The 11,879-nt window shown below is 37.3% G+C and overlaps 2 protein-coding genes across 4 annotated transcripts; both read left to right on the forward strand.

Annotated features, from left to right (window-relative positions):
- Window positions 1-466: 466 nt before the first annotated feature.
- LOC125248973 (WAP four-disulfide core domain protein 3-like) lies at window positions 467-6,190 on the forward strand. 3 transcript variants are annotated; one of them, XM_048161145.1, is made up of 8 exons: window positions 467-591; window positions 689-805; window positions 919-954; window positions 3,233-3,379; window positions 3,480-3,620; window positions 4,007-4,150; window positions 5,702-5,839; window positions 5,924-6,186. In XM_048161145.1, exons 2-8 carry the CDS (start codon window positions 718-720, stop codon window positions 6,079-6,081), a joined length of 852 nt encoding a protein of 283 aa, XP_048017102.1. In that variant the 5' UTR covers window positions 467-591; window positions 689-717; the 3' UTR covers window positions 6,082-6,186. The 3 variants fall into 3 exon arrangements, with proteins under 3 accessions (XP_048017102.1, XP_048017103.1, XP_048017101.1); XM_048161144.1 differs by having other exon boundaries at window positions 495-805; window positions 5,924-6,185; XM_048161146.1 differs by lacking the exon at window positions 4,007-4,150 and having other exon boundaries at window positions 492-805; window positions 5,924-6,190.
- On the forward strand, window positions 6,085-8,993 carry LOC125248267 (alpha-2-macroglobulin-like protein 1). The gene is made up of 12 exons (XM_048159989.1): window positions 6,085-6,088; window positions 6,414-6,489; window positions 6,665-6,821; window positions 6,921-6,995; window positions 7,077-7,239; window positions 7,340-7,533; window positions 7,626-7,838; window positions 7,954-8,075; window positions 8,176-8,257; window positions 8,459-8,542; window positions 8,620-8,725; window positions 8,823-8,993. The coding sequence occupies exons 1-12, from the start codon at window positions 6,085-6,087 to the stop codon at window positions 8,861-8,863; spliced, it is 1,317 nt and encodes a 438-aa protein (XP_048015946.1). The 3' UTR covers window positions 8,864-8,993.
- Window positions 8,994-11,879: the final 2,886 nt, after the last annotated feature.

Consider the following 11,879-nt stretch of genomic DNA (forward strand, 5'->3'; position numbering starts at 1 on the left):
TAACTGTTTTCTATTTTAATATATTTCACAAAGTAATTTATTCCTGTGATGCAAAGCTGAATTTTCAGCATCATTACTCGTCTTCAGTGTCACATGATCCTTCAGAAATCATTCTAATATATTTAAATAGTACACAGTTATTTTAAATTGTAATAATATTTCACAATATTACTGTTTTTTACTGTATTTTTTAATTAAATAAATGTAGCCTTGGTGAGCAGACGAAACTTCTTTTAAAAACATTAAAAATCTTAGTGGTTCCAAACTTTTGGACTGTACTATAAGGGCGTAGATTTTGAGCATGTATTGGAGAGTTATTTTGAATTTAAGTTGAAAGAATGTGAAGAATGTGCTTAAATTATATTATTTATTGATAAAAATCTATCAATTAAAATGTAAATATAATAAGAAATTTCATAAAAATCTGAGGACGTGAACAGATCCGAGTATCGCGTCACGTCACGTGTTGTCATTACGTAATTACTGTAATTGCCTGAACGCAGCATCTCTAAATCAAACACACATGAAAAGTTAATCAAGGTCTTCAAGATTAGGCTGCTAGAAAGCTACAGGCAGACGAGTTGCATCGGGGTATGAGCTGCGCCAGATCTCCTTGGATCTTTAAAAGCGTTTTCAAAAAGCGCTTTAAAACTCTTGTGACCCTCTAATTCAGCGCATTTTCCAGCAGAGTCCGTTGTGAGATCGCTGGTCGAGAGGATGACTGCTCGACTGTGCTGCTCGATGATTGTTTTATTGTGTTCCTCTGTATGCAGGAGCGTAAGAGTCCCCGAAGAACGAGTCAGAGGTGAGATCTTTTCACTTCATTACACAGGACGAAGCAAATATATAAATAAGTAGCCTATGCTATCTATAAAAAACATATTTTATTTTTTTTATTTTTCAATTTTATTTTTGCAGAAATCGAACCCGTTGAATTGGTTCCACCGTTACCAGGTATGTATGCTAGTATGAACTTTAATATTTCTTAATGTACGGCGGTGGTCATGGTAATAGCAGAACTGTTTTGAACAGTAAATTCATGTACAAAATATCAGCCGATGTTCATGTTATATATTGGCATTTCTGTGTTCACTTGTAGTGGAGTAGGTAAGGTTTCTATGTTGTAATGGCACTCCTTGTCTTTGAAACCGGTTTAGGTATAAATAGTAGATTTTCTGAACTACCTTGATTTGATCCAGATAAATTTGTGGCTATTATACTTAAAGGTGCAATGTGTAAAATTTAGGAGGATCTATTGACAGAAATGCAATGCAATGCAATATAATATACATAACCGTTTTCAGTGGTGCATAAAGACCTTGCATAAGAAGCCATTGTTTTTATTACCTTTGAGCCATTTCTTACCACATCTTATACGCCGCGGGTCCCCTTACATGTTAAAACGGCATTTTGCGCCAGCATGTTTCCCTAAACGGACAGACCGCTCTACAGAGTAAGTTTAGTCACTATGTTGCTGTTTATCTTAATCATTCGTGTTTTTAGAGGCAGAATATGCACAGAGTAGTAGTCGTCTGGTTTATTAGAAGCAGATATCGTTTTTTTGTTAGAAGTAAGAAATCTCATTGCTTGACTGGCTACTCTCTGCTGTTTCAGACGAAGACATGTTTGTGTCAGCGCGTCGGCTACCGTAGCTTCTATATGTGCTTCGAAAAGGGAGGGGTGAGCGCCATTGGTTGCAGTTCGCAACCTCACCGCTAGATGCTGCTAAAATCTACACACTGCACCTTTAAGTTTAATACACACATTGTAAGACCTCTGACTTACAAGTGCTGGAAAAAGCATTCAGCACTCCTGGCCTCCCCTGATGATCCTCTTGAATATCTTCTGCAGTGGCCGGTCGGTGTCTGAAACTGATGCCGTCCCATCGAGGACATGTTTCTACCTGCTCTAGTCTAGGGGACACAAATGCTGTTGATTTGATTGTAGTTCTGTGTGTGTACTCCCTGCTTTCAATGAGTTTCATTTCTTAGTGGATGTCTACGCAGCCCCGCACATGACATGCAGGAAAATAGTAGGCTAAATCATGTGCACGATTTAGAAAATCAAGGGAACATCTTGGTAAAGTGTGCGCATGATTTAAAGGTGCCCTAGAATTAAAAATTGAATTTATCTTTGCATAGTTGAATAACAAGAGTTCAGTACATGGAAAAGACATACAGTGAGTCTCAAACACTGTTGTTTCCTCCTTCTATAAATCTCATTTGTTTAAAAGACCTCCGAAGAACAGGCGAATCTCAACATAACACCGACTGTTACGTAACAGTCAGGATCATTAATATGTACGCCCCCAATATTTGCATATGCCAGCTCATGTTCAAGCATTAGACAAGGGCAGGACGTCTGGATGTGCACAGCTGAATCATCAGACTAGGTAAGCAAGCAAGAACAATAGCGAAAAATGGCAGATGGAGCAATAATAACTGACATGATCCATGATAACATGATATTTTTAGTGATATTTGTAAATTGTCTTTCTAAATGTTTCATTAACATGTTGCTAATGTACTGTTAAATGTGGTTAAAGTTACCATCGTTTCTTACTGTATTCACGGAGACCAAGAGCCATCGTTATTTTCATTATTAAACACTTGCAGTCTGTATAATTCATAAACACAACTTCATTCTTTATAAATCTCTCCAACAGCGTGTAATGTTAGCTTTAGCCACGGAGCACAGCCTCAAACTCATTCAGAATCAAATGTAAACATCCAAATAAATACCATACTTACGCGATTAGACATGTTGCATGACGAACACTTTGTAAAGATCCATTTTGAGGGTTATATTAGCTGTTTGAACTTTGTTTATGCTGTTAAAGGCAAGCGTGAGCTCCGTGGGCGGGGAGCGTGAGCATTTAAAGGGGCCGCAGCCTAAATCGGCGCATATTTAATGATGCCCCAAAATAGGCAGTTAAAAAAATTAATAAAAAAAAAATCTGTGGTATTTTGAGCTGAAACTTCACAGACACATTCAGGGGACACCTTAGACTTGTATTACATCTTTTAAAAAGACGTTCTACGGCACCTTTAATTTCTTATTTCCCCTGCATGTGCATGTCTTCCAAAAGAAACTGGAAACATTTTTCATTCAAATTAAGTTTCACAAATTACACAGAAACTGCAAGTAACACTTTCAAGAATTATACTTCTTGAAAAGAAGTGGTAAATGAGACCTTCAGCATGATTTGCTTTTTCTATTGTTTGTGTATCAGCAAAGCCAGGAGTGTGTCCTAAAAACTACCTTGAAGTAGCAACGTCTAGAACGTGTAGAGAGTCATGTGCCCATGACAGTGACTGTCCGAACACTGAGAAATGCTGCAGCAATGGATGTGGACAGCAGTGTATGCCTCCATATACAGGTATTTTATTGTATTAGTGTGTGTTGGGGGTCAGCTTTTTAAATGCAGTGAGTCATTCAGCATTCAGTGATCTGGTTTCTCTGTAATGTTTGTATAACAGGAAAGCCAGGAGTGTGTCCAAGCAAAAAACATGGAGAAGTGGGATTGTGTGTCGAGATGTGTTCTGATGATAGTGGCTGTCCGAATGATGAGAAATGCTGCAGCAATGGATGTGGACATCAGTGCATGCCTCCATATAAAGGTATTTATCTTGCATTAGTGTGTGGGTCTGTGCTTTTTTTTTTTTTTTTTTTTTTTTTTTTATTAATGCAGGAAGTCATTCAGCATTCACTGATATGCTGTTCACATATACATATAAAGTAATGCATATTTGGCGTACTGGAATTTTGGCCCGAACCCAGAGTACTCCCCCTGGATGTGGTAATAATAGATAGAACTCGAAGTGAAGAGATGGGGTGGTGGAAGGATGCTGATAAACTGTCAATGAACAGAGATAAGTCTGCAGTGTATATATACCTCTTGTTTGTTGATTAGCTCAATGCTTTCCACTTATGCTAATTAGATTAATTATATGCACCTGCTCCTCCCGAATTTTGTTAATAAAACATTTATATAAATGCATGACAGAGCAACCAAAGCCAGGAGTGTGTCCAAGCAAAACCCTGGGACAAAAAGTGTGTGCAGAGTCATGTGTGAAGGACGGTGACTGTCCGAATGATGAGAAATGCTGCAGCAATGGATGTGGTCATCAGTGTATGCCTCCATATAAAGGTATTAGAGTGTGTGTGTGTGGGTCAGCTTTCCTTTTTCCCTTTTTTTTTTTTTTTTTTTTTTTTTTTTTTTTTTAAATGCAATGATTGATTCAGCAATCAGTGATCTGGTTTCCCTGTCATGTGTTTGTATAACAGCAAAGCCAGGAGTGCACAAACAAAAACCTTAGACAAGGAGTGTGTGCTGAGTCTTTTCTTTATTTTAAATGCATGGAGTCATTCAGCGTTCACTGATATGTTGTACAAACACACGACAGAAACCAAAGCCAGGAGTGTCCAAGCAAATTACTTGGTGTAGGAGGAGTGTGTACCGAGTTGTTCCTATGACCGTGAATGTCCGAACGATGAGAAATGCTGCAGCACTGGATGTGGACATAAATGTACAGCTTCATATAAAGAGTTAAACACTACTGGTCAAAAGGTTGGAAACATTACCATTTTTAATGTTTTTGAGCGAAGTCTCTTATGCTCATTAAGGCTGCATTTCATAATGAAAACAATTTTATTAATACAATTTAAAATTATGGTTTTCTATTAATATACTTTAAAATATAATTTATTTCTGTGCTCAGCTGAATTTTCAGCATCATTACTCCAGTCTTCAGTGTCACATGATCCTTCAGAAATCATTGTAATATGCTGATTTATTATTAATGTTGATAACGGTTGTTAATATTTTTTGGATCCTGAGATGATACTATTTCAGGATTCATTGAATAAAAGGTTCAAAAGAACAGCATTTATTCAAAATATAAATCTTTTCTAACAATATCTTTACTATCACTTTTAATCAACTTAACACATCCGTGCTGAATAAGTGTTAATTTCTTAAAAAAAAAAAAAAAAATACTGACCCCAAATTTTTGAATGGTAGTGTATATTGTTATAAAAGATTTATATTTTAAATGTTATTTAACTTTTTATTCAAAGAATCCTGAAAAAGTATCACAGGTTATAAAATAAGCAGCACAACTGTTTCCAACATTGATAATAAATCATCATATTACAATGATTTCTGAAGGATCATGTGACACTGAAGACTGGAGTAATAATGCTGAAAATTCAGCTTTGCATCACAGAAATTCTATTAAGTATATTAAAATAGAAAAGCCATAATGGTAAATTGTAATTCACAGTATTCTGTATTATGAAATAAATGCAGCCTTGATGCGCATAAGAGTTGGTTCAAAAACATTAAAAATAGTAATGTTTCCAAACTATTGACTGGTGGTGTTTATAATGTTTTTACATTGCTTAACTTATTCTGATGAGTTAAAGCAATGTTCAATGTTTTAATATCTTGTATGAGATGTAACTCATTTAAGTCGGTGCAATGTAATTTAAGTTTATGTGACTCAAACATCCAAGTTGATTGAATTTCATTTAAGAGAGGTGTGTGTGTGTGTGTGTGTGTGTGTGTGTGTGTGTGTGTGTGTGTGTGTGTGTGTGTGTGTGTGTGTGTGTTCTGATGCATGGTTCAGCTTTTTTTCCCCCATCACAGTGAATGGGACATTCAGCGTTCAGTGATCTGGTTTCTGTGTTTGTATAACAGCAAAGCCAGGAGTGTGTCGAAGCAAAATCCTTGAACGAGGAGTGTGTGCTGAGATGTGTGTTGATGACAGTGACTGTCTGAACGATGAGAAATGCTGCAGCAATGGATGTGGACATCAGTGTATGCCTCCGTATACAGGTCTGTTTGTCTGTAACATTTATAGTAGTAATAGTAACTGTATATATTAATATTTTAATATTTATAAAAACAAACACATGACAGAGAAACCAAAGCCCGGAGTGTGTCCAAACAAACTTGGAGTAGGAGCGTGTGTGGAGTCGTGTTCCTATGACAGCGACTGTCTGAAAGATGAGAAATGCTGCAGAAATGGATGTGGTGGACATCAGTGTACAGCTCCATATACAGGTATGTTATACTGATGCATGGGTCAGCTTTTTTCCCCATTACAGTGAATGAGACATTCAGTGATCAGGGGTCTCCTTTATAAAGCGTGCGTACGCACAAAACGGGGATGGAAACGTGCGTACGCCAGTTCCCACGCAAAGTTTGTGATCTATAAAAACAAACTTGACGGGAGAATGTGCGCACCTTTAAAGGGCACCTATTATGCAAAATTCACTTTTACATGGTGTTTGACCATAAATGTGTGTTGGCAGTGTGTGAGCAAAACAAAATACTGAGATGTTTAGTAGTTATTCAGACACATTTGGTCAACTCAAATGAACATCTTAATCATTGTCAAACTCAACAGGATACCAGAGACAACTGAACTACAGGCATAACAGTGGAGCATACAGCACATTTAGATACGGAGAAGAGAATACTTGGTAAAACTTTATCAAAGAAAATATTAAAAGTTACTTTACAAAAATAAACCTAGCCAGATTCTGCAATAATATTAGAAAATTTTAGTCTGTTTTCTGCATTCTTTTTTATTCAGTTAACACTGGAGTTAAAGTACTGCTACAGCTAATGACATTGTCTATATTACCACACCACCAGGTTGACTGCTTTTGTCCTGAGGTCTTTTGGCAGAGCACAGAAATACATATTTATTGATCCAGAAATTATTCAGAGTGCAAAGGAATGGTTAATAAACAGACGGGATTCAGACGGCTGTTTTATCCAACAGGGAAGACTGTTCCACAACAGAATGAAGGTATTTCTTTTGTTTCTTAAAGTTTGCTGTGACCAGTAGACATCAGGTCTGAGAATAAATTGAATATTTGTCTTTATTTCTGTTTCTCATATATTCCAGGGTGGAGTGAATGATAATGTGACCATGACTGCCTACATTACTGCATCATTGCTTGAACTGGAAACTCCAGTCACTGTAAGTTCATCTACAGGAAACACAATATAAACTCATAGAAAAATGACACTCACAGCATCTGCTTCTCTGTTTTTGTCACAGGATCCTGTCGTCAGTAAAGGTTTGTCATGCTTGAGGTCCGTCATTAAGGATGTCAAAAACATTTACACCACTGCTCTGCTCACCTACACTTTCAGTCTGGCTAGAAACACGGACACTCGACAGCAGCTTTTCAAGAAACTGGAGGATGTTGCTATTTCAGACGGTAAGAGGTTTGTTTCTGATGACTTTCTGTCATCATTTATGACAGTACTATTGTTTATTGTCATGCTCATTGAGTTACTCTTGTGTCTTTTGTCATTAAGGGTCTCTTCTCCACTGGTCTCAGTCTGCATCTGCTGATGACTCTGATTCTCTGGCAGTGGAGATCAGCTCATATGTGCTGCTAGCTGTTCTCACTGCAGATTCAGTCACTTCAGCTGATCTGGGCTATGCTAACAGGATTGTCAGCTGGCTTGTGAAGCAGCAGAATGCCTATGGAGGATTCTCCTCCACACAGGTTACTCAAACTGCTCCAATAAAACACACTATTGTTGAATGTGCTGGTGTGAATGAGTAAAAGTGACATTACTGAACTCATTTATTTCCCAGGACACAGTGGTGGCTCTTCAGGCTCTGTCTTTGTACGCCACCAAAGTGTTCAGCTCTGACGGCTCCAGCACAGTGACTGTACAGTCAGCAGGAGACTCTCACCACTTTGAGGTCAATCAGGACAACAAGTTACTGTACCAGGAGAAGCAGCTGCAGAACGTTCCAGCCAAATACAGCATTGAAGTGAAGGGCTCGACCTGTGTGTCTGTGCAGGTCTGTAGTGTGTTCAGCTTCATTTACTCACATTCACTTTCTCTCTTGGCATTTTATGGTTATTCTGCTTTGAAACGGTTTATTAATTTATTTTTGTTTGTGTTTATTCTCTCAGATGGCTCAGTTCTACAACATTCCCACTCCTACTGGAGCTAAAACATTGAGCATTGAAGCTAAGATTGAGGAAGATTGTAAGAAAACCTCTGGACAGTACCTATTGTTAAACTTCACTGTGAAGTAAGAACAATAACTTTATGTTATGATAAAGACATGATTTTGGTTATTGCTTTAATTCAGTCAACATGAACTCTGATGGTTGATATTAATTTTTTTCCAGATATGATGGTCCACAGGCAAGAACTAACATGGTCATTGTGGATATTAAACTCTTGTCAGGATTCACAGCTGATACATCAATGGTGCGTTTGACTATGTGAAGTGATTCATTATTAGATTTACTGTACTGTCGCTGTGAATCTACTGTAAGATGGTGCAGCTATGGCTGATATTGTCCTGCTCACGTCTTGATGAACAGCATGATAGCTTACAGAGAATAGCTCTCCTGTTGGGCATGTGACAAATCATACATTTATTTCTAAAATAAATCACTTTTTCCACAGCTTGAACCTCAAAGCACTTCAAGCGAATCACTTGTGGAACGGGTCGATTCTAAAGATGATCATGTCATCGTGTATTTGAAAGAGGTGGGAGAACAGCAACATTCATATGATAAGATGCAGTGATTCATTTACATTTTTATTCACTGTTTATCCTCCTGCAGGTTCCAAAAAATATTGCAGTCAATCACCAGTTACAATTAAAACAGATTCTTCCAGTGAAGAATCTCAAGCCAGCTGTGATTAAAGTGTATGATTACTACCAAACAAGTAAGATTTGATGTGCTATTTTTCATTGTTTTTATTATGTGATTCAAAAGTATCAGTTGGCATTAAGCTAATTTCTTGGTATCAATATTTTCCTCAGGTGATCTGGTGGAGACTGAGTATTCATCTCACTGTGAATGAAGTGTCGTGCTTCAGTTCTGCAGCTTGGATAGATGTGTTTGAATGCTGACTAAATGTTTTTATTCAGTGTTTATATCTTTTCCTGGGCAAATTAGTCTTTGTTTTATTAAACCCAAACAACCTGAAAACACTTTGGTGAGCTTACTGTATTTTTGTTCTTGATTTGTAGTTGCTTACATACTATGGCAATATTTTAGTGTCAGATTAAATATTTTTTGCACTCAACTATCACAGCTTTCCTTGCGTAGCCAAAGGGGAAAGGATATCAGACTCCAATACTGGATGACAAATTGTATGGCGGCATTTTAATGCCATTAATGACCGAGCGCACAATTGATGCTTGCGCGCGCAGTAAATCACTTCCGCGAGAGGATAACAGATCTGCACGCGAGGAAACGGGAGCCCGCGAGCTCATTTTAAACCCGCGCGCGCGCATGACATCTCTTCTGCGCGCAGATCAAGCCCTCGCGTGCTCGGACAAGACTCGCAGCACGCGCGTCATCATTCCCCACACTCGCGCTCAATCTTCTATTTTGCTCGCGCGAACACTTTTGATTTTTGTCAGTCGTGGGGCGGGACTTTACTTATTTCAGTGTAACCTCAAATGTCATTGGTCAATTCAGTTTTTCCAGAAGTCTGTTTTGATTGGACGCCTGTTGTAAAACGATTCATGGCTTCATCAATGGACCAGATGCAAGTGAGTTAAACTTTATTTAATAACTGATTGATTGCATTATTATTATAATATGGCCTTACTAGATACATTAACTTGATTTATTATTATTTTTATGGAGGTGTAGCTGCTGGGGAAATAAGAGAACACATTATATTTGCTGTAGTTCACTGCTACATTACCACTATACTTCCACTAAACAGTATCTGTTTACCCAGCCAAAATTATATCAGTTCTGAGAACTACAGAAATGTCAAAAGTGTCCATTAAATAGTTGTAACTATGATTCTAAATCCAGAATTGCTTCATGTGGCTTTGGATGAAAGAGAAATCACTTGTTCATATCAGCAAGAGTTGTTGTGTAAGCTTTTTGTTATCATTCTTTGTCAGTTTAATATATTATCAGGTTAATATATTTTCCATTAAATACAGTATAAAATGGTTTCAGCATTTCACTCTGTTGAAAGGTTGCAGCTAAAGTTAAGATACAGTACACAGTATGAATGATCATACCCCCGAAACCCAATTTAGAAATCTTTATATCTAAGACATATTTAGTTTTTTTGTTGTTGTTTTTTATACTATTATGGGTAAACAGATACTGTTTAGTGGAAGTATAATGATAATGTAGCGGTGAACTACTATGTGTTCTCATTTTACCCCAGCAGCTACAGCTCCATAAAAATAATAAATCAAGTTAATATAGTATCTAATAAGGACATATAATAATAACGCAATCAATCAGTCAATAAATAAAGTTTAACTCACTTGCATAATAATAGTAAATACTATAGTGTTTTGGACCATACTATAGTAAAGTGTAGTATACTGTATACATTATATAATTTACAACACTTTGTTAATGAATGCTTCAGTATACAGTGTATTAACTATGATGAACTGATAAACTGTAATAAATACTGTATCCTACTTTAGTTTTTACTACAGTAAACCCTAGTGTATATTGTGGTAATATACCCTATAGTTGTAGAAAACTACAGTATTTGGGTAAATTAAATTTGTTTATATTACCCTCAACAACTACAGAATTACCACAGCAAATTAAAGTACTTTACTTTAGTATGGTTCAAAAACACTATAGTATTTACTATAAATTACTATAGTATTTTTTCATCTGGTCCAAGCCATGTCTAATCGTTTTACAACAGGCGTCCAATCACAACAGACTTCCGAAAAACTGAATTGACCAATGACATTTGAGGTTACACTGAAATAAGTAAAGTCCCGCCCCACGACTGACAAAAATCAAAAGTGTTCGCGCGAGCAAAATAGAAGATTGAGCGCGAGTGTAGGGAATGATGACGCGCGTGCTGCGAGTCTTGTCCGAGCACGCGAGGGCTTCATCTGCGCGCAGAAGAGATGTCATGCGCGCGCGCGGGTTTAAAATGAGCTCGCGGGCTCCCGTTTCCTCGCGTGCAGATCTGTTATCCTCTCGTGGAAGTGATTTACTGCGCGCGCAAGCATCAGTTGTGCGCTCGATCATTAATGGCATTAAAATGCCGCCATAAAATTGCCTTTTAAATCTCATACACTAGATGGTTGAGTACATATTGCATAGTATGTGTGCATAGTGTATAGTATGTCATTTGGGACACAGCTACTGACACGAGAATGATTTTCAATATGTTGTAATGCTGCAAAGAGAGGATGCATTTACAAGAACGCTTTTAAGATCCATGTATTCAACTAGGAACCTCTGGAAGTGAGTGAAGGTACTGCAGAAATCTGTTTAAAAGGATATATAAAACAGAAATGTCCTTATTTTTTTCACATGTCTAACTACTTGAAAGAACATGCATGATCTTAATGATTAAGCATTATATAATTAAATAATGTTAGTCAATGCTCTTAAAGATCCATTCATAGATTAACACTCAAAATATCCCTATTATCTGACATGCATACAGATATCACTGAATTAGGTTTCCTGAAATATAATAAATGTGAATCTTAGTTATTTTTGTATTCAAATATATAATGCACTTAATGCTCTGTGTGGTAGTGGGAGTAAATGGGAGAAGTGAAAAAGGGCTAGAATCACTACCAGGGATCGCCCTTCACGGTAAAATACACTAGGCTCACAGGTTAGTTAAGGCCGAGTCAGATACCAGACAAGGTGGTGTCAATTTCAACAATGATCTTTATTTGAGATAATAGAAAAGAAAAAAAAATATCGAAGAAACCCAGCAGTCACATGTGTACACTCACACCACACTGTGAGCACTGCATTCAGGCTAAAGACCCACCACAGCAATGCAAGAAGTCCTCGCTGCAGCCTGTAGCACGATGACGTAGCTGGATCAGATCCAATACGTACTGGAC

Source organism: Megalobrama amblycephala, linkage group LG16, assembly GCF_018812025.1.
Source record: "Megalobrama amblycephala isolate DHTTF-2021 linkage group LG16, ASM1881202v1, whole genome shotgun sequence".
In the NCBI taxonomy this organism is placed as follows: Eukaryota; Metazoa; Chordata; class Actinopteri; order Cypriniformes; family Xenocyprididae; genus Megalobrama; species Megalobrama amblycephala.